Below are 27,512 nucleotides of genomic sequence, written 5' to 3' on the forward strand. Positions count from 1 at the left end.
AGTGCTCAGAGGGGAGAAGAAATCACAGGTTCAAACAAAAGCAGCCAGAGAATCCCAGAAACCCAGAATGGTTTGGGTTGGAAGGGACTTTAAATCCCATCCAGTGCCACCCCTGCCATGGCAGGGACACCTCCCACTGCCCCAGGCTGCTCCAGCCCCAGTGTCCAGCCTGGCCTTGGGCACTGCCAGGGATCCAGGGATGGAATTCCATCCCAGCCCTGCCCACCCTGCCAGGGAACAATTCCAGCCCAAAATCCCATCCCACCCTGCCCTTTCTCAGTTTAAATCACTCTCCATCCTCCTTCCTCAAACTGCAACCATCCAGGAACAATTTTCTGATGAACTGCTCCAGGGAAAATCCCCTGATGCTGGACCCAGCAAGAGCACTCAGGACCTGCCAAGCTTCTGCTGCAGGCTTTAATGAGCATTCCAAAACTCAGGAATACCAACCTGAGCTGGAGTTTCAAGCACTGCTCCCCCTGGAAGTGATGCAGTGAGGTTGCTGTCCTGAGTCACAGCCTGAAGGAAGCAGGGTGGATTCTCCATCCCTCCAAGGCCAGGCTGGACAGGGCTTGGAGCAGCCTGGGAGGTGCTGGGGTTGGAATGGGATGATCCTGAAGTTCCTTCCAGCCCAAACCAGTCTGGGATTCATTTAATGATGCTGATGAGTCCTCTGAGGTCCCTTCCAGCCCAAAGCCTTCCCTGATTTTATGGCTCTGCATCAAACCAGATCTGACCCTCTGTGCAAGGACCCAGCCTGCAGCTCTGCAGATTCCTGAACCACACTCCCAAGAACCTGTGTCCCACCTGGAACTGCATCAGCTACACATGGAAAAAACTCTTTGCAACACAAGCCTGAGAGGTTTTCACATACAGAACCTATTTATGAAAAGCAGAAGGAAAAATGCTCTGATGTGGAGAAAATCTCAGGATTAACATCCCAGCCTTCATCTCTACAATAAAGTTCATAAACCTGATGGCAAATACTGATCTATCAAAAATCAAAATTAATGATCGTGGAAAAAAATATTTATGAGCAATTTAAGAATCACTAATTTATGAACCTGTCACTACTTGTTAGAATTCACTATAAGAAAATTAATGATTCTACAGCAATTAAAAGCTTCAGAATATTGTGGCTTGCACCAAATGTGGAAAAATTCTACTTTAAGCAATTTGTTACACATTTTAAAAAACACATCTTAGGAAACAAACACTGAACAGCACCTTCTATTATCAGCAGTAACTCCCCAGATGACATTATTAAAAATAAATCTGGTATAACAGAGAGGAAAGTGTAAAAGTTGTAAGACCTTGAAGCTGTGTTCACACAGATCTGAGTAGGAATATGAATCCTCCTTGGCCAAACAACAGCTGAATCTGAAAGCAAACACCAGAGCTTGCAGAAAACATCAACATCCCATCAATACAGACTTGTCCTTACCCAGCTTGGCCCAATATTGCCTGCTTTAAAAATTTATCACCCTCTCCATCTTCTCCCCCACTAAAAAGGAAATTTTCAATGTCTTTATGACATCTTTTCAAAGCCATTTCTCCTTCAGCCAGCAGCTGGAAGAGTCTGACTGGTCTGTGGATTTATTTATTTCTTGTCAAGGAAGTTGGTGGTTTCATTTTGTAGGGCTGAGAAGTCTGGAGATTATCATGGATAATCTGTAAATGAAAGCTCCTGATTTATTTGGGTTTTATCTTCAAGTTCAACTCAACTGAGCAGAATATCATTAAGTGAGATTGAACAGGTAGCAGAATTAACATTATTCTTTGTTTTTAAAAACCTACAGCTCCATTTTGGCAATTCCAGGGGTTCCAGGTCCATTCAGACCCAGGAAGAGAAAAGACTGGTGACATAAATTACCCCATCTCCAACCTTCCCCTCAGAATTCAGACCCTTTATGGCACAAAACTGATTTTACTGGTCAAACCTGCTTTTACTGCACTGATCTGGGTATTTTTCTTGCCTGAGGAAGTGAGAAGAGAGGGAAAGGAGTAATATTTCATCATGAAAACAGAACTAGGAGCACCTACACATAAGGACTTAGGAGAGAAGTAAAACTATCATTACCGCTTCCACCAGCTTTTAAAATTCCCCATTTAAATCCTGATTCCACTTCACTTAGGCAGCTTAAATCCCAATGCCAGAGGAGGAAAAGTCCTTACATTTTATTAGGAGTTAAAAGAAAAACGTGTCCCTTCCTTGCACCACTTATATTCCTTGGATATTAGTCAGTACCAGTTAATTAAATAAAAAAAAAAAATAAAAAAAAGAGCATTTACTTCCAAACCAAATCTCAGAAATCCCAGAGAAACTGGGAAATGCAAGGATCTCCCCAGGAAAAAAAAAAAAAACAAACCAAAAACCAGCACAAAGGTAATTCTGATGTTGAAAGGATTTGCTTCAACCTAGGAGGGCATAAAAGATGAAGTTCTACAAAGACCATTAAGCATTCACCAGCTCACTGCAAATTACACTAAGCACTTGGTGAAGAAATCCTTGGCAGATGTCAGCAGTAAGGAAGCCAAACATGTTCCTTGCACTGAAGGATAATGTAACTGCAGAGAGGGTTTGTTTTGGAACCACTTCCACAGCCCAAAAATCATCTGGCAAGGCTGGGTTTACCCAGGAAGAAACAAGAGAGAGCCATGACTACATATGTGACAAATCCACATTTCTGCCATTTCCATCCTCTGAGCCACTCCTGAAACAAGATATCACACACCAATCTGGATCATAAAACATTAAGTTCTAAGAGAAGCTGCAGCAGCTCTTTGAAAACTCAAATATTTGTGTAACCTCTTGTTTTCACAAGTGTTGTATAAACACCACTGAGGACACACCGCCACTCTGTACAGTTCAAACCTTCCATCCTTTGGACTCTGCTACTCCACTCTTATCTCCTGCAGTTTGGAACTGCATTCCTAAGTGGGATTTACAAAGTTAAAGCAGGACCTAACCCAGTGAAACTGAGGGATAATTTCCCCCTCTCCATCTGCACACACATTCACCCCTCAGTTATGAGGAAGGGTGATGTGCCATTTAATGTTATAATTAATGAACTGCTAGGTTCCACTGGAGGAAAACTATGCTTCAAGAGGAGACAGAAATCTATCCTTGGCATAACTGACCAGGCAGATAAAGTATTTCCTCATGTTGGCATTTTTGAGGAGGAATCTTTCTATTTGCTCTTTTCTTGCTGTTCTACACATGGATGTTTTGCCCCCCTTCTCTCCTCTCAGCAAGGCACCATTTGCATCAGCACACATCTAACAGGAACTAAATCAACAGATTTTAAATCAGAGGGTTCATCATAAAGCCATAACACAGATTTGCTCTGCTTCAAATTCTGGAAATAAATGCCTGAATTTTTAAATGAAGTTGTCCAGTGCTGTCACCCACACAGCCACCAGGTTTCATGCAGCTTACTGAAAATGCTGACTTTTATTATTGTTACCACTTGAAAACAGCATGGCTCCAATCCAAGTCAAAGAAATCATCTGGACAGCTCTGCTCCTCTGGTAATTACATGGTTGTAAGAGTGGCAGCTTCTGAATAAAACTTCACAACGAGGACTTATCTGGAACTAATGCAAGTAAGGCAAATTCCTACTGGGATTTAGAAGCACAGGATGGGTTGGGTTGGAAGGGAGATTAAAGATCATCCAGTGCCACCCCTGCCATGGCAGGGACACCTCCCACTGTCCCAAGCTGTCCAGCCTGGCCTTGGGCACTGCCAGGGATCCAGGGATGGAATTCCATCCCAGCCCTGCCCACCCTGCCAGGGAACAATTCCTCATTGCCAAGATCCCACCCAGCCCTGCCCTCTGGCACTGGCAGCCATTCCCCCTCATCCTGGCACTCCAGTTCCTCTCCAACTGCCCTGGAGCCCCTTCAGACCCTGGAAAGTTGCTCTGAGGTGTCCTCACCTCTTCCTCTCCAATATCACAGAATTCCCAAAATGACCAGGTTGGAAGAGACCTCCAAGGCCATCGAGTCCAGCCCAGCCCCAGCAGCTCAGCTGAGCCCTGGCCCCCAGTGCCACATCCAGGCTTTGTTAAACACACCCAGGGATGGGCACTCCACCACCTCCCCGGGCAGCCATTCCAGAACTTTCTCACCCTTGCTGGAAAACCTTTTCCCTGCTCTCCAGCCTGTATTTCCCTTGGTGAAGCTGCAGGCTGTGTGCTCTTGTCTTCAAACCTCTGCACCATCTCACAGACATGGGAGAGACACACAGCAGCTACAACTGTAGTGCCTGAAAAACCACAGACATTTGGGGATGACACAAGAAAAGGAAAAAAAAGATCAGGCTCCTTCCCCCTCATTCTCCTGTCCCTATAGGGCACAGAGTCCTCCACTCTCAGCTTAATTTGTGTTCCAATAAAGTTCAAATTTCCCTGGACAAACTCATGGGAGAACAAGAAAACTGAGCAGCTGAAAGTTCCACTCTTGCTGAGGCTGCCTAAAATGCAGCACTGAAATTCTCTGAACCATCAGGTGCCTCCCAGGCAGGCACCCAGACTCAGGAGCTCGTGCAAAGACAGAATCTCAGGGGCATTAGGGCTGGACAAACCTCTCCAGGGCCATCACATCCTACCTGTGACCACTCAAACAACTGAGCTGAAAATACAGCCCAGGAATCCCCAGTGGGGAAGAATCTGGAACATCTTTCAAACAGAAATCAGCTTTTCCTGAGCAATGCATTTCATTCAAGAGGATGAAAACAGTTTTAATTTGAAATGTCTGATCTTCTCCTGCAGCAGGGCAGCTGAAATTGTCAGAATTTGCTCAGACAGAACTCAGCACCGCCAGTTCTGTGTGTTCACCCACAAGAAGGCACACTGGCTGTACCTGACATTAAAAAGATTTTCTGGTCAGTTAACTGCTTTTCTCAGAGAATCACACTGGGGTTCCCTTGGAAATTTTTTTTACTGGGAAATGCTTCAAAATGGTGACCCTGACATGTGACATTGATTCCTAAAAAAGGACACTGTTCAAGTCATAGAAAATAAACAAGAGCTGTCACACATCAACCTTTAAATTGTCTGCCAGGAGCAGCAGAGCCTGGGAAGGAAATGTTGCATCTCCCTACTCTTATAAATGACTGAGTCATTGATTTGCTATTATAAATTAACTTTTACAAATTATTAATCACAATAATTTTGATACTGTCCAATTTGAAATCACTTTTAATAGCTTTTCATACAGCATAGCTTGTCCACTTTTGTGCTCTGGGCACTGTGTAACTTGTATTCTCAGGACATCGTTTCTAGATGATATTTTAGTTTGTAGACCATGTGATAAATCTATTAGAGCTTTGGCTAATATTGAAATATGTTTTGTACATTGAACTTTTGCACAAGTAGCTGCAACTGTCAAATAATAACTAATGCTTTTGGTTTTGTAGCTAACTGACAATAAAAACAACTGTAAGATATTTATAAAATAACTAGTGCAATCTGTATGATTAAAACAAAGATGTGATCAATAAATATCAACTCAGCACATCCCTCTGATGTCCAGAGCTACCCAGAGAACCCTTGGGGAGCTCAGAGGTCCTGGAATGTTGCCAAAAGCACTTGGTGACTTGACTTTGATCCCTCCAGGGATGTGCCACCTGTGTATGAGGGTATGAGAGTCACTGGGGTTTAAATGGTGTAGAAAGCAGAATAATTGCAAGGTGGAACACAGGTTTTAAGGTTTTGGTACAGGGGGGTTATAGAGACGAGATGGAGGAATTTAGGGCTACCTCGTGGTTCTTCTTCCTTCTTCTTGTCATCCATTTTCTGTGTGATGCAGGCACTTGTGGAAGGTGCACTTGCTAATAAGAATGACAAGTATTGGGGATAAAAGGTAAATATGATTTACGTAGTTTTTACTATAAAAAGCCACGACTGCCCCGTGGGCGGTCAGAGTGCCTTTGGCTGCCGTGCTGGTCAGATCCCAGCTGGGCAGAGAGAAGATCTTGTAGATAAGAAATAATAAACAACTTTGAAGACCTAAAATCAGAGAGTCCAGCCTCATCCTTTGAAGCCTGATCTCGAACAGAACCACCGTACGTGTGTCTGGGCAGAGACAGACAAACAGCCAGCCCGGACACACGGGAACACACAAAACTGCAAACACAGAAAAGGCAAAACCTTCAGCCTCACAGCACCTCCCCTGGGTGACCTTAATATCCCAAAATACCAGCAAAAAAATACCTTCAGAAAGACTGGAGCACAGGACAGATTGAAAACAAAGCAATTTGTCTGTGATTAAAAAAAAAAAAAGTATATTCCATAATACCCAAACTTAATGAAGCTTTTACAATAACTATGTGGTCATAGCTTGTACAGATAGCCAAAACTTGATTTTTTAAAACATTTGGTCTTGTTAAATAGAGGAAGAAAGCACCCTGGTTTGCTGCAGAGCAGCTCAGCTGTGTCCCCAGCCCTGCTGGAGGTGCCAGGCAGGCAGGATGGATGAGCATTCCCAGCAGCTGCTCCCCAAACCCGCCTGGCAGCTCCTCTGAGCAGCCCCCGCAGGGAGCCTGGAGCGCTGCGGGACACAGAAACTGCCCCACTTCATCTCCAACCCTGCCAGCACCCATCAGATAAACACAGGAATAAAAAACTCATCTGCATCAGCTCACAGCACAAGAAAAAGGCAAAAGGAGTTAGAGCACAGCTGGACTCTTGGTGTTATTTTTTTTATATATTTTACTCATCTCTGAGCTAATCCTTCGTAATCTAAATTTAGCTTAGGCTTTCCTTGTATAGTAACCATCACTGTAAAAAAAAAAAAATAAATCCCTATTTCCAAGAAGGTTTTGCTGGATATTAGATAAATGCAGATGCAGCCAAGTAATGAGGAGAACTTAGTTCTGGATCCAGTGAATGCAACCCCCACTTTCACATTTCTTTTTTTACCTCCATTTGCAGGTATTTTTGTCAAGAACTGGATGAAGTGTGTGCTTAAAACAGTGGAAGAATGATGGAAGAATGAGGATTTTAATTTTTAAAAAGCTATAAGCAGTCTCTGTTGAAATCCTTCCTGATGTGAGTTAGAGAACACATCAAGGAAATAAAATCGAAGAAATAAATAAAATAAATGGAAAATTTACATCAAAAATGAAGGGAAGGGAAGGGAAGGGAAGGGAAGGGAAGGGAAGGGAAGGGAAGGGAAGGGAAGGGAAGGGAAGGGAAGGGAAGGGAAGGGAAGGGAAGGGAAGGGAAGGGAAGGGAAGGGAAGGGAAGGGAAGGGAAGGGAAGGGAAGGGAAGGGAAGGGAAGGGAAGGGAAGGGAAGGGAAGGGAAGGGAAGGGAAGGGAAGGGAAGGGAAGGGAAGGGAAGGGAAGGGAAGGGAAGGGAAGGGAAGGGAAGGGAAGGGAAGGGAAGGGAAGGGAAGGGAAGGGAAGGGAAGGGAAGGGAAGGGAAGGGAAGGGAAGGGAAGGGAAGGGAAGGGAAGGGAAGGGAAGGGAAGGGAAGGGAAGGGAAGGGAAGGGAAGGGATCTACACTCCAGCCCTCAGGAATTGTCACTCACTCTCTGGGATTTTGGGTTCCAAATCCCACACATTCCATCTCACTTGGTTCATGCTCGCAGTGTTTCACTGCTTAGTTGGCAAAGCATCAAAACAGAACTTTTTCACCCCTCTTAACCTCTGCTCTTGGCACACACCAGTTTATTAAGCTCAGGACTCACAGTAAATCCCCATTTTCCCTCCAAACCAATAAAATTCTGTTGTCATCAACACCCCCTGCTACAGCCCCAGCCAACTGGAGAATATTCCCTTTTTCCTCCCAGGGAAAGGGCTCCAGTTTCTATCCAGTTATTCCCCATTTCCTAATGAAAGATAATTCATCAATGAATAATTTTATCTGCTCTGATGACCACTGAGTGCTGAACTCTCCAAACAGTGCATTAGACAAATAACAGGATATTTGGGAGGATCTCAATATTCCAATTATCTGCACTTCCAGACACTCCTAGTGAACATTCCCTGTCCATGCCATATTGGAATAAAAACCAGAGGAGTCTAAGGAAGAACCTGCAAATATCCTGAGTGGAACAGGATCTGCATACCGCGTGCTAATTCACTCGTGGGGAGTTTTGGATGGAATTGGAGATGGGATTTCTGATTTATTTTTGATTGTGGAGTTTTTTTTTTTCTTCTACACAGACAGCAAGGGTGAATTCAGCAATTCACATTGTTACAGCATGGCTCAGAAGGTCCCAAGACCCTCAGTTCCAAGAGCTTTTAGGGAGTTATTGACCAATAAAACACTGCCAACAAGGATATTTATGGTTTTGACCCAATCCTTAATTTCATCTTCTGGACCCATGTTCCAGTGTGAGCTTTCTCAGCCACTCATGTTCTGACACACAAACCCACAGTGCTGCATTCTGAACTCCTTGTTTACCTTGATGCCTCAGCTTTGAGCTTTTCTATTTTTCAGGTTCTGTGCTGCTTTAGTGTGTGGGTCTGGGTTCATATTATGGGATGGTGAGCTCTGTGCACAGAGCAGGGAGACAAAACAATTCCTGCTCCAGCTGGGCACCAAGGACAAATGAGCCAAATCTCAGCCAGGAGCACAAACCCCGTGGGCTGGAGAGAGAAAAACAAGCAGGGTGGGACTGCAGGGGCTGAAGCTGGGATGGGACAATGAACTGCAAGGTGCAAATGGAGCAGAGCTGATCCCAGGGAGAGACCCCGTGCCCGGCCGGGCATTTTGGGGCCATTTTGGGTCATCTTGGGTGCAGCCCTGGCTGGGCTCTGGTGCTGCCCCAGGTGGGTCCATGCAGGAGATCCTTTGGATAAATCCCTGCTTTGTTCTTTAGCTCTGTCCAACCTCTGCTCTGGGTCAGCCTGCACAAGGCATCAACCTCTGTAACTACTTTTATTTTTGCATCTTAAACTCCAAAACTTTAAACTTTCCTTTCCTTAGCTTAACGTGTCTCTGCTTTAAACCACAAATCCACATTCTCCCTTCCAGCCCCTCGGTTTGGGAGCCTTTCCCAAGGTCCCAGATCAAATCCTGGGTTTAATTCTAAGCTCTGGCTTCCAGGCCCAAAGTTCTGAGAGTTCCCTGCATTTTGGATTCCAACATTAGTGACTGACCTGGACTCTTTAAAATAAGAAAATGCCAATTTTTCTCCCATATTCTTCCCTTTTTCTTCCATCCTCCTCCCCAAAATTGGACTAAAACTCTTCAGAGTCAATGGCTTCTCTGTTCCTTTTACTCTCTGCTTTCTGGTGAGTCAATCAGCACTAAGTGTGCAATGTTTTACAGCTCTTCTTGCAGACACCCCAAAAAGGCATTTCTGTACCTCTTCTTGGCTACTCCTATCTCTGTATAAAACACAAGGGGAAAAAACCCCCATAAATGGCTATTTCTGCAACCCATAGCTAGAAAAAGGGTTTTTTCCTTAGTATAAAGAAAGCCAAGAATTGAATTTCTAATTGAAATAAAATTTAATTCTTCTAATTTATTGGTTTTTACCTATCAGGAAGCCACTATAAGGATTGTATCAACAAGAATTTTTTTCTTAATGGAAAAATTTTAATTCTGCAATTTCTAGTTTTAACAATTTGTACTAATTAAGTAAGCTGTAGCAACAACATGAAACCAAACAAATAAAAACCCCAAATAGCTAAAAACAACAAGAAAGGAAATTAAAAAATTACTGATAGCAGGAAAAATTGGAAATCTGTGAGGAAAATACTGGGAATAGAAACAAATATAATACAAACAAAAAGCTTCTTTTTTATTGTCCCCAAAAGGCTAATTTGCAAACTCCAATTTGCAAACTTTGTCTAGAATAGAAATTAAAAACCAAATTTGTCCCATCCCTGGGAGTGTTCAAGGCCAGGCTGGAGCAGCCTGGGACAGTGGAAGGTGTCCCTGACATGGGCAGGGGTAGCACTGGATGGTTTCTAACCCAAATCATTCTGTAATTTAATAATTCTGTAATTTAATTTAATAATTTTATGACTCTAAGTCTAAACTGAGTGGCAGCAGGATGCTGATACAAAGACAGAAGTATTAAGGCAAAAAGAAGCCAGGCAAACCAGCAGCAATCCCAGCCCTGAATTTCCAACACCTTCACCCTCAAAGCTCTCTGGTGCTTTCCTCCCGCAAGAAAAACCCAAATATCCACTCCCAGCTGCTCCTCAGAACCTTGGCAGGAGGTGGTGGCTCTGTTTTTCCAGCAGATGGACAGCCCAGCATTCCAGAAGCATCCCTCCTTGCTAGCCTGCCATGCTCTGCTGCCTCGGAACGCTCTGGATCCCGTGAACTCTTCGTGCCATCAACCACCAGGGCAGAGCTGAAATGTGCACTGGAGCAGGTGGCCACCAGCAATTCCTTTCATCTCCCACATCTGGCACCACTCTCCATACAGAGTTTATACATTATCTGTTGCTAATAAATCATAAAATCACAGAATCATGGGATGGTTTGGGTTGGAAGGGGCCTTCGAGATCATCTGAACTCTGAAGTTTTTCTATTGACACTTAACAGATGCAATCCAGTGAATATTTTTTATCCAAAAAAGTGCAAGGTAATGTGTTGTAAATTGCATTTTGAAAAGCAGGAGATAGAAGTAATCTTTGGGATTCAGATTAGGTATTTAAATAATGTAGGAAAGACTGAAAGGATGATTAAAAATAAACCAGCAGAGCAGGGCATCAGCATTTGCAGACTCAGTTACGACCACAAGCAAAACTATTATTTAGTGGCAACAAAATAAGGGGTGCTGCACTTCCCTCACACTCCCCAATTCCCAATTAAAAGAAACCAATTAGGACTGGGACCACCACGTGCTCAACTGGAATTCTTACCAGTCTTTAACTTCAGAAAAATCAGAAAAACCCAACCTCAACACTGAGCTAATTATATTTCAGTTGACAATCTGCCAATGGATGGGGGCAGTCTTGGGCTTGTGATCATTAATTGTTTGAGAAATGCTTTACAATGATTGTTCCTCAATGCTGCAATCTCCCTACATCCCATTTATTTTGCATTAAGCTTGGAGTATTTGCCTAAGAATAATCAATAAAAATTTGTTCCCCTTGAATTTTTATTTCCTTCTTCCTGTGTCTCAGTTCCATCTCCTTCCTTTTCTTCCTTATCCACTTTTCCCTCTTCATCTTCTTCACCCTGATGATCCATTTGAATAAAAATCCAATTTAAAATCTTCATGGGACACTTCATAGCTGCACATCCCACAACTCCTCATTGCAACGAGCCACAAGAGCTTCGTGCTTGCAAAAAATCCTGTAAAACACTTTGGGGTTTTCTCTTTTCTGATGTAAGATAGTATCATCAGTAAAAAAAAAAGTGTAAAAATAGTGTCAGTTCAAGTTTACAAAAAAACTCTGGGCGTTCATCTGCGTTTAGGAGTTCAGCAAAAAGAACAATGCCAGTAAATTTCTGGAGAGCAACATGAGGTCCAGGATTTTATAGCAATCCTGGGGATCACAAAGCTGCACTGGGGGAACCTCACTTTTTTTTACACAGCATTCTCCAGGCTGTGACATTTCAGGCTCCATGATATGAGGTGTGATAAATGCAAGACCTCGTTTGAATACAAACAGATTCTTAAAATATTTTAACTGGGACTATAAGTGAAAATAAATTAGGCCAGTGGGATTTAGGACAAGAATTCAGATTCTGTGGGATTTTCTGTGTTTACTGCTGAAGTTAGAAATTACACAAGCTTTCAAAGCTTTTGGCGCTGGAAAACAAGCACTTGAAATGAAATCTGAAATTAAACCACTCTCTTCTGACTTGCAGCATGAGAATAAACAAAAATCAGAGTATTTATTCTTAACCACACCAGAACAGGTGCTGTGTGAACCTCCTCAAGCAGCCATGCTTTGTTTCCCAGCTCCTACTTTGCTTCCATAGGCAATCCAACTTCTTTTTCTTCCTTTTTCTTTTCTTTCCTTACAAAAGGAAAGAGATGGAGATGTGCAAAATGGAAAACTGTGATCAAACTTTGAGTTTCTTACAAAATTACTCACGCTCTTTTCACTGAAATCTCCAGGGAATCCTTCTGACTTTGTGCAACTGCATTTGGTTGGAGTTGATTGACTCTTTGGGTCTTTCATAGAATCCCAGGATGGTTTGGGTGGGAAGGGACCTCAAATCCCACCCAGAGCCACCCCTGCCATGGCAGGGACACCTCCCACTGTCCCAGTGTCCAGCCTGGCCTTGGGCACTGCCAGGGATCCAGGGATGGAATTCCATCCCAGCCCTGCCCACCCTGCCAGGGAACAATTCCTCATTGCCAAGATCCCATCCAGCCCTGTCCTCCTTCCCCCTTGTCCTGGCACTCCATCCCTCCTGACAGGTCCCTGTCCACACTGTGGGCAGCAATCTGTAAATCAAACCCATTATCAAAGCACTTGGATGCCCAACTGTTATTCTGTTTTATCTGACTGCAACATTGGCAATACACTCCTTTATTAGTCTGATGATCAGAATTCTAATGAAGTTTGGGGGGAAAACGCAAATCCAGGATTTCTCCAAGGTTCAGGTTACTCCATGAGGTTAATTAGAGAGTGGGGAAGTTGATTCTTCTGATCCCATTATTAGTGGGCAGGGCTGGGATGGAATTCCATCCCTGCATCCCTGGCAGTGCCCAAGGCCAGGTTGGACACTGGGGCTGGAGCAGCCTGGGACAGTGGGAGGTGTCCCTGCCATGGCAGGGGTGGCACTGGGTGGGATTTGGGGTCCCTTTCCAACCCAAACCATTCCATGCTTCAGTGATTAATAACATCCCTAGTTTTTCTATGCCATACTCTCCCTTTTTTAAGTCCATACACACTGTCCTGGACTGATTTATGGCTGGGTGTGAGGTTTTAAAGTTATTTTTAGAAGCACATGGCTTTATTCAAGACTATATTCTGATCTGAGCTCATGTGAAAAGGCAAAGTTGGATATTTGGTGGACACAATGATATTTTTCTCAATGAAATACAAATATTAATCCCTGAGTACTTCTGGGCAGTTGAAGCTTAGGCAGCATTTCCTTTTCCAAAATAAAAGTTACAATTCAAGAGCAAAATTGACAGCCATGGAATTTGGAAACCAACAGCAACAACATACACATAATATGTTGGATTTAATATTACTTATAACAAGATATCACATGCATCATGGCCTGTTGTATTCTGACAAATGGATCATATGCTCCAAGCTAATCCCCCCCTTCAAAAAGCTGCAATGATTCGAAACTTCAGCATTCCATTTTTTCACTTTATTACCAAATTCCTGGTTTCAAATGCGGGCATGAAAACAGCACCGTGTAAAACAAACCAGCAAAATGTGACTGAAACCCTGCCACGACCATCCCTGCACTCCTGTTTTAACTCTGCAGCCTGCCAGGGTTTCCCTCAGATCTAAGGAACAATTCCCCTCAGATTTAAGGAATTATTCCTCTCAGATTTAATAAATGATTCCCCTCAGATTTAAAGAACAATTCCCCTCGGATTTAAGGAACAATTCTGCTCAGATTAAAGAAATTATTCCCCTCGAATTTAAGGAAAAATGCCTCTCAGATTTAGGAATGATCCCCCTTAAATTTAAGGAACAATTCCCTTCACAATTAAGGAATGATTCCACTCAAATTTAAGGAATGATTCTACTCAAATTTAAGGAATGATTCTACTCAGATTTAAGGAATGATTCCCTTTGGATTTAAAGAACAATTCCCTTCAGATTTAAAGAACGATTTCTCTCAGATTTAAAGAGCCATACCCCCAGATTTAAAGAGCAATTCCCCTCAGATTTAAAGAACATTTCCCCCAAAAAATGTAAAGAAAGATTCCCCTTAAATTTAAGGAACAATTCCCCTCAGATTTAAGGAATGATTCCCCTCAGATTTAAAGAGCAATTTCCCCCAGATATAAAGAACCATCCCCCCCAAACTTAAAGAACAATCCCCACTAATTTGAAGAACTATTTCCCCCCAGATTTAAAGAAAAATTTCCCTCAGATTTGAAGAACAATTCCCCCAGATTTAAGGAATGATTCCCCTCTGATTTAAAGAACAATCCCTTCAGATTTAAAGAACAATTCCTCTCAGATTTAAAGAATAATTCCCCTCAGACTTAAAGAGCAATTCCCCAGATTTAAAGAAAAATTCCCTCCAGATTTAAAGAATAATTTTCCTTAGATTTAAAGAACATTTCCCCTCAGATTTAAAGAACTATTCCCTCAGATTTGAAGAACCATTCCCCCCAGATTTAAAGAAAAATTTCCCTCAGATTTAAGGAATGATTCCCCTCAGATTTAAAGAATAATTCCCTGCAGATTTAAAGAACCATTTCCCCCAGATTTAAGGAATGATTCCCCTCATATTTAAGGAACAATTCCCCCAGATTTAAAGAACATGTCCCCTCAGATTTAAGGAACAATTCCCCCACATTTAAAGAACATTTCCCCTCTGATTTAAGGAACCATTTCCCCCAAATTTAAAGAACATCTTCCCTCATATTTAAGGAACATTTCCCCCAGACTTAAAGAAAATCTCCCCTCAGATTTAAGGAACAATTCCCGCCAGATTTAAAGAACATTTCCCCTCTGATTTAAGGAACAATTCCCGCCAGATTTAAAGAACATCTCCCCTCAGATTTAAGGAGCAATTCCCCCCAAATTTAAAGAACATCTTCCCTCATATTTAAGGAACATTTCCCCCAGATTTAAAGAACATTTCCCCTGAGATTTAAGGAACAATTCCCCCAGATTAAAAGAAAAATTTCCCTAAGATTTAAGGAAAAATTCCCCTCAGATTTAAGGAACATTTCCCCTCAGATATAAAGAACAATTCCCCCAGATTAAAAGAACATCTTCCCTCAGATTTAAGGAACATTTCCCCCAGATTTAAAGAACATTTCCCCTCTGATTTAAGGAACATTTCCCCCAGATTTAAAGAACATGTCCCCTCATATTAAAGAACAATTCCCCCAGGATTAAAGAACATTTCCCCTCAGATTTAAGGAGCAATTCCCCCCAAATTTAAAGAACATCTTCCCTCATATTTAAGGAACATTTCCCCCAGATTAAAAGAACATTTTCCCTCAGATATAAAGAACAATTCCCCCAGATTTAAAGAACATCTCCCCTCAGATTTAAGGAACAATTCCCCCAGATTTAAAGAACATTTCCCCTCTGATTTAGGAACAATTCCCCCAGATTTAAAGAACATTCTCCCTCATATTAAAGAACATTTCCCCCAGATTTAAAGAACATCTCCCCTCAGATTTAAGGAGCAATTCCCCCCAAATTTAAAGAACATCTTCCCTCATATTTAAGGAACATTTCCCCCAGATTTAAAGAACATGTCCCCTCAGATTTAAAGAACAATTCCCCCAGATTTAAAGAACATTTCCCCTCATATTTAAGGAACAATTCCCCCCAGATTTAAAGAACATTTCCCCTGAGATTTAAGGAACAATTCCCCCAGATTAAAAGAAAAATTTCCCTCAGATTTAAGGAATGATTCCCCTCAGATTTAAGGAACATTTCCCCTCAGATTTAGGAACAATTCCCCCAGATTTAAAGAACATTTCCCCTCAGATTTAGGAACAATTCCCCCAGATTTAAAGAACATTCCCCCTCATATTAAAGAACAATTCCCCCAGGATTAAAGAACATTTCCCCTCAGATTTAAGGAGCAATTCCCCCCAAATTTAAAGAACATCTTCCCTCATATTTAAGGAACATTTCCCCCAGATTAAAAGAACATTTTCCCTCAGATATAAAGAACAATTCCCCCAGATTTAAAGAACATTTCCCCTGAGATTTAAGGAACAATTCCCCCAGATTAAAAGAAAAATTTCCCTCAGATTTAAGGAATGATTCCCCTCAGATTTAAGGAACATTTCCCTTCAGATATAAAGAACAATTCCCCCAGATTTAAAGAACATTTCCCCTCAGATTTAAGGAACAATTCCCGCCAGATTTAAAGAACATTTCCCCTCTGATTTAGGGAACAATTCCCCCAGATTTAAGGAACATTTCCCCTCTGATTTAAGGAGCAATTCCCGCCAGATTTAAAGAACATCTCCCCTCAGATTTAAGGAGCAATTCCCCCCAAATTTAAAGAACATCTTCCCTCATATTTAAGGAACATTTCCCCCAGATTTAAGGAACATTTCCCCTCAGGTTTAGGAACAATTCCCCCAGATTTAAAGAACATTTCCCCTGAGATTTAAGGAACAATTCCCCCAGATTAAAAGAAAAATTTCCCTCAGATTTAAGGAATGATTCCCCTCAGATTTAAGGAACATTTCCCCTCAGATATAAAGAACAATTCCCCCAGATTTAAAGAACATGTCCCCTCATATTTAGGAACAATTCCCACAGATTTAAAGAACATTTCCCCTCTGATTTAGGAACAATTCCCCCAAATTTAAAGAACATTTCCCCTCAGATTTAGGGAACAATTCCCCCAGATTTAAAGAACATTCCCCCTCATATTAAAGAACAATTCCCCCAGATTTAAAGAGCATTTCCCCTCAGATTTAAGGAACATTTCCCCCAGATTTAAAGAACATGTCCCCTCATATTTAAGGAACAATTCCCCCAGATTTAAAGAACGTTTCCCCTCAGATTTAAGGAACAATTCACCCAGATTTAAAGAACATCTTCCCTCATATTTAAAGAACATTTCTGCTCTGATTTAAGGAACTTTTCCCCCCACATTTAAAGAACATCTCCCCTCATATTTAAGGAACAATTCCCCCAGATTTAAAGAACATTTCCCCTCAGATTTAAGGAACAATTCCCCCAGATTTAAAGAACATCTCCCCCCAGATTTAAAGAACATCTCCCCCAGATTTAAAGAACATCTCCCCCCAGATTTAAAGAGCATTCCCCCCAGACTGCAGGCTGTGTTGGTGTCCCTGTGATAATGGGCATTGTTCAGGAACTTCCAGCAGCAGGGAAACCCAATCTGCCATCGGGGTTCAGCACGGGTTAATTGCTCTGCCAAACGGGAATCTTTATTTTATGACTCAATTCCCGCCGGGAATGCCAAACCTCCCTCTGCCCTGCAAGCAGGGGGCCCTTCCTTCAACGGGAAGAAAATCCACTGATTTTACACAATAAAAAAATAAAAGAAGGGCAGGTTTTGCTTTTGGTCCCATGGAGAATCGGGCACACGAGGTGCGTGACAGGGAAATAGGGACCTGATTGTTCGGTGCCCTCGGGAATGGGGCTCAACAGGTGGGGAGAAAATCGGGAAAGAGACGCCAAATCCCGATGGAGAAATCCTTCAGCAAGAATGTCGTGGAAAATGGTACGGCAGGGAAGAGTCTGGGAATGGCACAGGATCAAATCAGCACCAAAAACTTCCCAGTTCTTCAAGGGGAGGGACAGACTCCTGGCTGTGCCACAAAAATTCCAAAATTCCTGCTGGCTGGTGCAAAGCGCTGCCCATAAATGAATGGTATGAAATATTAGACATTTAAAACTAAATTAGCAAAGAAACCCTACTGCTGGACTTAATTTGATTTGATTTAAGGGAAACAAACTTTACTCTGCTATTTGAGCTGGTCTCTAGCACCAAAGGAAGGCACAAAATACTGACTATAAAAAAACACCCTTAAGGAAGAGAAGCACAGCAGCAGCGATTTAATGCACCGACTTTTTTTGGATTGAGGATAAAAAAAATCCTTCAACCACGCAAATAAATTGAGAAATGGAAGCTTAAAAGTCAGCAATAAAAGTGATGCAAATAATGAAGCAATATGGTATTCATACATATATATGTATATATATATATATATACACTTCTATATCTAGGAATATAAAGAACAGGTCTATTGCTCTTAGTACCAAAATTTGGATTTTAAGTAAGACATTAATCAAGCAAAGCATTCCTATCCCAGCCTAATTTCACAAAATCAAGGGATCTGAGTTTTTAAAGGCAATATATGAACTATTGTGACCTCGATATCCAAACTGACAAAATATTTTTGGGCTATGTAGCTGCAGAAAAGATTGAGTATAGAAGATGTACAGTGTTAAAATGCATCTAACCTACTGAACAGCACATGGTTTTATAATTTCCTATTTAAATTTCCTATTTCCCAAGAGAAAGGCACCTTTCCTGCAAGGAAGAATCCTTCCTGCACACCATGGTATTCTCCAACTCCCCAGCCAAAATTCCTGAGGGATGAGGGTGGAGGGGGTTAATTTATACAAACTGTTAATGCTGGTGACAAAATACCCATTTTTAGCAGGGCAAAAATGTACTGGGAGAGTCTCACCATGCTAAAATATAAAGATTATCATGGAACCGTGGAATGGTTTGGGTGGGAAAGGGTCTTAAAGCTCATCTCAGTCACTCAGTTTTTTAAAAATACAGTTTCAGTGGAGAGTAAGGGGCATCACCAGAGTGCAAGGAATAACTAAACATCGAGTAAAACATCACAAGGACTTGAAAACCAAATTAAAAACCCCCCAGTCCCTAACAGAGTTTGTCAATCCCAGCTTGTTTGCCCCTGAAGTGCCATTCCCATCTCCTTCAATTACACACTGGCTTTCCTTAACTCAGACCTGCATCAGCATCATCCATGTTTCAATTCAACTCAACCAAGAGTTTTCAAATAAAATAAAATGAGGCTTCATGCCCACTTCCCAAAATTAGAGCTGCAGTTCAGCTTTTCAAAATTCAGCAGTATGAATCTAGAAAAGTAAAAGGACACCAATGGTAGAAAAGACTTTCTTCTGCAAAGCTTGTGGCTGTTTGGAAATTGTTTATTCTCAACTGACATTTTATTTAAATATCCTATTCAGCAGTTATGAAAGGAACCTCAGCCCACATTTCACTTCCACTAAAATTCACCACTTTTTTGTTAAACTTTCCCTAACAATGGCACTTTGTGCTTCTTAAATATTGGGGAAAAGGGATTCATGATGGCATTTTTTACACAATATATCCCATGCTGGCTTCATCATGTGTAAATCAAATTTTCTGCCAACTAAAACACTGAAACAGGATTTAAGATAAAGAACAAAACTGAAATTTCTATCTCGTGAATTTAATTTTAGTGAAACGCTCGTGAAACCATTCCAGCCAATTAGGGTGTGCAGGAAAATTAGAAATAAAAGTATTTCTTTGTTAATGCCAACCCTTATGAGTGCAGTAAGCGCATAATGTATATATACACTATATATATACACACTGTAAGTCTGTAATGTAACACTTGTATCACTACACCAGATGCAGCCTCAAAAACAATGGTTCCATTTTAAAACCTGCACTCCCAGGGATGCTCTGAGGAGCCACAGAAGGTGGAACTGTTTCTGGCAGGGTTAACCTGCTCAGGTGGCATTTGGGTAAACATCTGGGAAGAAAAGGTTCTGAAACTCACAGAAAGAATTTCCATCCACACAAAAAAACAATGCTTTAGGAGGATTGGAAATTTCAGTTTGAGACATAAAGGCTGCAGTGCTTTACAAAATAGCCTGAAAGGACTTGGAACATGAAATCACAGAATGAATATTGATCATTGAAACCAACACATGGCATTTTTACGAATTTTTATTTGACAACTAGGCCAATGCCATTAAATTTTGGGTGCCTACAGGTGAACTCCCACTTTGCTGTGACCTCAGGACACACAAATGCAGGCCAGGGACAGGTACAGTGAGCACCAAACTCCCCAGCCACCATCTGGAGAGCTAATGAACAATCAAGGGATCCCAAATTAAACAACACAACTTTCCCTTAGAATCTTTAGGACAACACTGTCAAGTCCAATCTATTCCCTCGGCCTCCAGAATCAATTTTTCAAACTTTATGACAGGTCTAATAGTTCCCACCTGTTCCTCCTGCCTGACTTTTGACTGGCACGTTCCCAGCCAGGGTGGAAATGCAGACAAAGGCCCCTATTAGGCTCCGGCTGTTTCTGCACTGTGAGGTTGCTCAGCCATTAAATTAATTCCAGCTCCCTTTTCCCCCTTCCATCTCTTCATTTTTTGGGGGGGTTATGGAAATTTGGGGAGGTGGAAAAGGGAGATGAAAGTCTGGCATCCAGTTGGTGGGAGAGGTGTGAGAAAAACCAAATCGACACAAGTTAAATGCTGAATATTTTGGATAATCTACTACAACAAATCCCATTAATTGAGTTCTTGAGGTGTCTGTATACTTTTAACCATCAAAACTTGGTAAAATTTGAGAGACCCTAATTTGGAAAGAAATAAAAGTTTGGCATCCAGTTGGTGGGAGAGGTGTGAGAAAATTTACTAATTAAATTCACTAATTAAACAATTTATAACAAATCCCATTCATTGAGTTCTTGAGCTGTCTGTATATTTTTAACCATCAAAACTTGGTAAAATTTGAGAGACCCTAATTTGGAAAAGGGAGATGAAAGTTTGGCATCCAGTTGGTGGGAGAGGTGTGAGAAAATCCGAAGTGCTAGAAGTTAAAGACTGAATATTTGGGATAATTTACTAATTAAACAATTTATAACAAATCCCATTCACTGAGTTCTTGAGCTGTCTGTATATTTTTAACCATCAAAACTTGGTAAAATTTGAGACAAATTTGGGAGACCCTAATTTGGAAAGAAATAAAAGTCTGGCATCCAGGTGGTGGGAGAGGTGTGAGAAAATCCAAATCGACACAAGTTAAATGCTGAATTTTCTGCATAATCTACAACAACAAATCCCACTCACTAAATATTTGAGGTGTCTGTACACTTTTAACCATCAAAACTTGGTAAAATTTGAGAGACTCTAATTTGGAAAAGGGAAATAAAAGTCTGGCATCCAGTTGGTGGGAGAGGTGTGAGAAAATGAGAAGTGCTAGAAGTTAAAAGATGAATATTTGGGATAATTTACTAATTAAACAATTTATAACAAATCCCATTCATTGAGTTCTTGAGCTGTCTGTATATTTTTAACCATCAAAACTTGGTAAAATTTGAAAGACCCTAATATGGAAAAGGGAGATGAAAGTTTGGCATCCAGTTGGTGGGAGAGGTGTGAGAACATTTACTAATTAAATTCACTAATTAAACAATTTATAACAAATCCCATTCATTGAGTTCTTGAGCTGTCTGTATATTTTTAACCATCAAAACCTGGTAAAATTTGAGACAAATTTGGGAGCCCCTAATTTGGAAAGAAATAAAAGTCTGGCATCCAGTTGGTGGGAGAGGTGTGAGAAAATCCAAAGTGGTAGAAGTTAAATGCTGAATATTTGGGATAATTTACTAATTAAACAATTTATCACAAATCCCATTCATTGAGTTCTTGAGGTGTTTTTAACCATCAAAACTTGGTAAAATTTGAGAGAGTCAGATTTGAGAGTAAAATTTGAGAGTCAAAACTTAAGAGAGTCCTTCATGCAATGCCTGATTACATAAAAAAGGGTTGCAATGTTTTTCTGGGAATCCTGAAGGATCAATAAGTAACTATTTTTTCTTCAAGCAAAGAGAATTATTTTCCCTGAAATGTATTTTTTTTTCATGCTGAACTGGCAATTAGACACAAGCACCCCACACTTATGCTAACAAATTCATATTGGTTCTTTTGGAAGCACCTTAAAAACCTGACAACTTTTTCCCTCAATAAAAATTACCTGATTTTTGCATCAATTTCTAGATGCAAAATTTGCATTAACTTCTAGATTATGAAATGTTATTGTTTAAATCTCAAGGTTCTTCACTGAACTGCAAATCACCAGGATTACATCATTCCAGTACTCGTGACAACAGAGTATTTACAGCATCAACCATAATACTTAATATAACTATTTTAACTTAATAGAAGTCTTTTTGTAAGAGAAATTTAAGATATATTTTTAATAAATTAATAATTCAAATTATGATCTGCCTAGGACCATCTTCCTAGTCAGGACTTGTAGTTTACAACTTACCTGAAAATTCACTATTTAAGCCTCAGATATGTAGTGTCAGGACTTGTAGTTGACAACTTACCTGAAAATTCAATATTTAAGCCTCATCATGATGAGGGAAATCTAGAAGCCCTATATCTCTGAGCACTTCATTGTATTTGGATTACTTAATATAAAAAAACAACCTTTAAACATACCTGAAAAATCAAGACCACTTCTCTTATCTCTCTTGCCTTAATAATTAATCATTCATAAATTGGTCAGATTTTATTTAGCTCAAACCAAATCAAATCCCAAAACTCTGAATTAAACACCTCATTTTACTGAGATGTTGGAACAAAGTTACTGAGAACCAAAACAAACTGAGGGAAGAAACCTCTTGATTTATTCAATTATCACCAATTCCTTCACAATCCTCCTTTCAACCCTGTGGGCTGAACATGCTACAAATAACTGTATTTCTATGAAATAACTCTCCATGGCCTCTTATCAAATTGCAAAGTCTCTATCTCTGCAAAAGCCACTGCCAAATCAGCTGCAGGATTAAATCTGGAGGAGAGGATTGGCAAAATCAGACAGCAGCTTTTTGTTTAATGTGTGGATGTTTGAACACACAGGGAATGGTTTGGAATTGAAATTTGTAATCTCTATAAATTGCAATTTAGGCTCTCAGGCTGAGGACTGAAGCCATTATTGTTGGTTAACTCACCAGTGACAACAACACTCATGACAATTTAATCTCAATTAAAGAAAAAAATGCCAAACAAAATTCCCGAGATCGTTCTTCACCTGTAAAATTCATCTGCAATTTCTGCAGATAGATTAACCCTGATACTCAAAATTAGCTGCCACAAGAACTCACAGCTGCAGACTTGGAGTTTCAGTCCTGAAGAGCAACAACTTCTCCAAGAGAGCTTTTTCCACCAAATTTCCACTAAACAAACACAACAGTGCAGCCTTTGTACACAGCCTGCAGGCTGAGATTTAGTAACTGTGATTTTCCTATCACTTAATCCCATCTAAACTCTAATGAAGAACCTTCTCTAAGGCATCCCACAGCTCATTCACAAGGGTCATCTGTGTGATGATGAAAGAACCCCTGGCAGAGCCCCAGTCCATGTTTAAAGAACACAAACCAAGCACTAAAGAGCATTTTAGGGAAATATTCAGCAAAAGAAATGAGAGGAAACAGAAAGTGTAAAATTAGGGGCACAACCTGCTTGGTACCAGTCCTCTCAAGTAAAAGGCTGGGATAATAATTTGCACTAGAGAATGTATTTAATCTCCTAAATATGAATATTTATTAAATAAAATTTTCTTAAGGTGATGTTCAGAGGAATAAATATTAAACTCCACTACAAAGCAGAAAGTTGTCCCACTCATCTTTTTCCACCCTTTATGGCTCAGTATTTTGTGTATTATCAATTAATATTCTGTGAACATAAAGTTATTTACTTCATGTTCAGTTCCCAGCTTTCCCCACCCATTATGGCTCAGTATTTTATATATTATCAAATAATATTCTGTGAACATAAAGTTCTCCACTTCATGTCCAGTTCCCAGCCTTCCCCACTGTTTATGGCTCAGTATTTTATATATTATCAAATAATATTCTGTGAACATAAAGTTCTTTACTTCCTGTCCAGTTCCCAACTTTCCCACTGTTTATGGCTCAGTATTTTATATATAAATTAATCCATTAATATTCTGTGAACAAATCCATTAATATTCTGTGAACATAAAGTTCTTTACTTCATGTCCAGTTCCCAGCTTTCCCCACCCTTTATGGCTCAGTAATTTATGTATTATCAATTAATATTCTGTGAACATAAAGTTCTCTACTTTGTGTCCAGTTCCCAGCTTTCCCCACCCTTTATGGCTCGGTATTTTATATATTATCAATTAATATTCTGTGAACATAAAGTTCTCCACTTCATGTCCAGTTCCCAGCTTTCCCCACTGTTTATGGCTCAGTATTTTATGTATTATCAATTAATATTCTGTGAACATAAAGTTCCCAGCCTTCCCAACCCTTTATGACTCAGTATTTTATGTATTATCAATTAATATTCTGTGAACATAAAAGTTCTTTACTTCATGTCCAGTTCCCAGCTTTCCCCACCCATTATGGCTCAGTATTTTATGTATTATCAATGAATATTCTGTGAACATAAAGTTCTTTACTTCCTGTCCAGTTCCCAACTTTCCCCACTGTTTATGGCTCAGTATTTTATATATTATCCATTAATATTCTGTGAACATAAAGTTCCCAGCCTTCCCAACCCTTTATGACTCAGTATTTTGTGTATTATCAATTAATATTCTGTGAACATAAAGCTCTCCACTTCATGTCCAGTTTCCAGCTTCCCCCACCCTTTATGGCTCAGTATTTTATATATTATCAATTAATATTCTGTGAACATAAAGTTCTTTACTTCATGCACACCTTCTCTCTGAGCACTGTGTGTTACCACCATTATGAATTCCCAAGTTCTCTACTTTGTGTCCAGGTTCTCTCTGAGCATTGTGTGTTACCACCATTATGAATTCCCAAGTTCTCTACTTTGTGTCCAGTTTCTCTCTGAGCACTGTGTGTTACCACCATTACAAATTCCCAAACACAAAGTGAATTCAGGATCCCCCTCTTACCCATCCAGAAGATTCATGGTGCTGGTGGTCACCTCAGTGAAGAGAAGGATCTTTCCCAGCTTCTTGGTGTGGAGATGCTGCTGATAGGTCTGGAGGCTGAAATGCTCAGAGGAGAAGCTCCCCATCTCCGTGATGACGGGCACCAGGGACGGAGTCACCTCCACCTGGGACTCCCAGGATGAAACAAACTTCAGGGACACCTTGCTGGACGGCCTCAGCCCCTCGGCATCCACGTTCCCCTCCAGCCATTTCAGGAAAGCAAGATGGATTTCCTGTGGGCAAGGGCAACAAGAAGAGAAAGGCTGATCACCCCAAGTGAGGACACACCAGCATTCTTCCCAAAACATTTCTATTCAAGCAATCTTCTACTTCAAAACAATTATTCCTCTTCAATTATTCCTCTTCAAAAACAAAGCTCTGTTGCCCGTACTTGACACTGTCCTAGAGTTGAGACCATGCTCCTTTGAAGATTAATTGAAATTAATTTGAAGTTAATTTTCCTCTGTAGCAGGGTTTGTAGTGCTCTTCCTACACCCTGGAGCATGGAGTGCACACATTCATCTGCACCTTGCAGGTTTCCTCTGCTGGAGGAAGCTCTTTAGTCCAGCACTAAGTGTTGGATTGAGCCTTTTTCTGACCCAGAGATGGGGCAGCTGAGAGGTGTTTTAAAAACTTTTATTCCATTTTCAGCCTCATGAGAAGGGTGAGACAATGCAGATGTTATAATTCACAATCAGAAGCTAATTATTTCCTAATCACAATGCACTGTAAGTGTTTCTTGGCCTATCAGCTTTACCACACCATGCTGTAAATGCCTTAAAGCCAATTATCTAAAATTGCCCCTCATGGGTCCCACTGCAATACATCTTTCACAGTTCTGTTCCTCCAAACTCTCCAGTCTGATTTGCAAGGCCATCCTTTGGAACTTGTTTCTAGCTCATCTCTCTCTCAGCAATGTCTGTCCTGTTCCAGGGCATTTCTAAGTCAGCATTTCTTGTCTCAAGGTTTGCACACAGGTGCACACTGGGTGAGCCTTCTGCCAGGCTTGGAGAATTCCCTGCAAATCCATTTCCCACAACCAAGACTCAGTTTGAAGGCTAAACCAGCAGTTTCAAAAACCATTTTCTGATTTCTCAGTGGAATATCTGCTAAAGCAGGTCCCACCTCCAGCTCAGGGATGATTTACCACTGCTGGCACCCCGGTGCTGACACCCTGCACCAACCACATTCACTCCTTCTGGAGGTAACAAATTCTGCTCTGAGAGGTTTGGTATGACATGTTTGCCACAACTTTAGGAACAGCCACAGACACAGATTCTGGGACTTTTTGCTCAGCTTAAATTTCAGACAGTTGAAGTTGTGTTTTATGTGATAAATGAAACCACAAAAAAACCTGTGGCTTCAATTTGACTGGAAATCAGGCACTGGTGATACTTGCCCTCAAATTCCCAAGAAGAAGAGCTCTGATTTTTCAACAAAAAGGTCCAAACCAAACCCACACCCCTCATTCCCACCACTGCTGTTATCTGGGAACTGGAATACATTTCCTGTGGGGGTGCTGAAGGCAGGACCAAGCTCTCCTGCCCTGGAACAAGATGTGTCTGAGCTCCAGCCCAACTCCTCCAAACCCACAAACCACAAACTGAGAGCAAGCTCCCCATGAGCACTTATCTGTCCAAGAATTACTTCTCCTTTCCACATCCCACTGTTCCACCTGGAGAAGGAAGAAGTGCTCCTGTTCCCAACACCTTCCTCTGGATTTCCACCCCCAGAAATGTCCTGTCCTCAAATTTCCCAGCCTGCAGCACCAGTGGCACAGCAGGACACAAAAAAAAAGAATAATTTTCCCCAAATTCTGCTTCCAAGCCCCTAAACTAAGAGAGGCTCAGCAGCTAAATTTTAGTTACAGAGAAATTACTCCTCATATCTTGCTTTCCTAAAGCTCCCTCTGAATATTTTCCATCTAAACTCTTGGATAAAATATCTTTGAATATTTCCTTCCCCCCACCCCTTTTTTTTTTGCTCTGCATCATAAATGATGATGTGATGCTGATTAAAGGTTTTGTGAGCATTTCTTTGACTTGCACCTTCACTCAGAGCTTTGACAGAATAAATAAATTCCTTGCACATTATCCTACTTGTTTTACATCCCCACAGTAACTGATTGGCTGTAACTGATATTTAGAAAAATTACAGCTTTCATTTCTGTCAGGGAGAACATGGAAAAACTCTGCTTAATCAGAGTGTTTTCCTATTGCTTTCCAAACACAGAAATTCACTCAGCAGCACTGGATGTGCAAGTCCTACACAGAGAAACAGAATTTTAACTCACCAAAAGTAAAAAATGGGTTTAACTCACCAAGAATTAACTCATCTAAGGCTGGATTTACAGTCTGACAGAAATTAAGTCATTTAACCTCCTAAAAATTAATTTAATCTCTCTATAAAAATTACAGAATTTTACAGAAACAGAATTTTAACTCACCCAAAGTTAAAACTGGGTTTAACTCACCAAGAATTAACTCACCTAAGGCTGGGTTTACAGTCTGACAGAAATTAAGTCATTTAATCTCATGAAAATTAATTTATTCTCTCTAAAAATTACAGAATTTTACAGAAACAGAATTTTAACTCACCCAAACTTAAAACTGGGTTTAACTCACCAAGAATAAACTCACCTAAGGTTGGATTTAAAGTCTGACAGAAATGAAGTCATTTAATCTCCTAAAAATTACAGAATTTTACAGAAACAGAATTTCACTTCACCCAAAGTAAAAACTGGGTTCAACTCACCAAGAATTAACTCACCTAAGGCTGGGTTTACAGTCTGACAGAAATTAAGTCATTTAATCTCCTAAAATTAATTTAATCTCTCTAAAAATTACAGAATTTTACAGAAACAGAATTTTAACTCACCCAAAGTTAAAACTGGGTTTAACTCACCAAGAATTAACTCACCTAAGGCTGGGTTTACAGTCTGACAGAAATTAA

The 27,512-nt window shown here is 40.7% G+C and overlaps 1 protein-coding gene across 1 annotated transcript in view; it reads right to left on the bottom strand.

Moving 5' to 3' along the window:
- HLCS (holocarboxylase synthetase) overlaps positions 1-27,512 on the bottom strand; it is a gene marked incomplete at its 5' end in the record, with an annotated part of 146,251 nt that overhangs the window by 68,560 nt on the left and 50,179 nt on the right. The window contains one exon of the mRNA XM_084226267.1: positions 24,522-24,793. Within this exon, the coding sequence (XP_084082393.1) occupies positions 24,522-24,793 (272 nt within the window). The remainder of the gene's footprint in view (positions 1-24,521; positions 24,794-27,512) is intronic.

The sequence above is a fragment of the Fringilla coelebs genome (assembly GCF_963513975.1).
Source record: "Fringilla coelebs genome assembly, chromosome: 2".
NCBI classification, from domain to species: domain Eukaryota; kingdom Metazoa; phylum Chordata; class Aves; order Passeriformes; family Fringillidae; genus Fringilla; species Fringilla coelebs.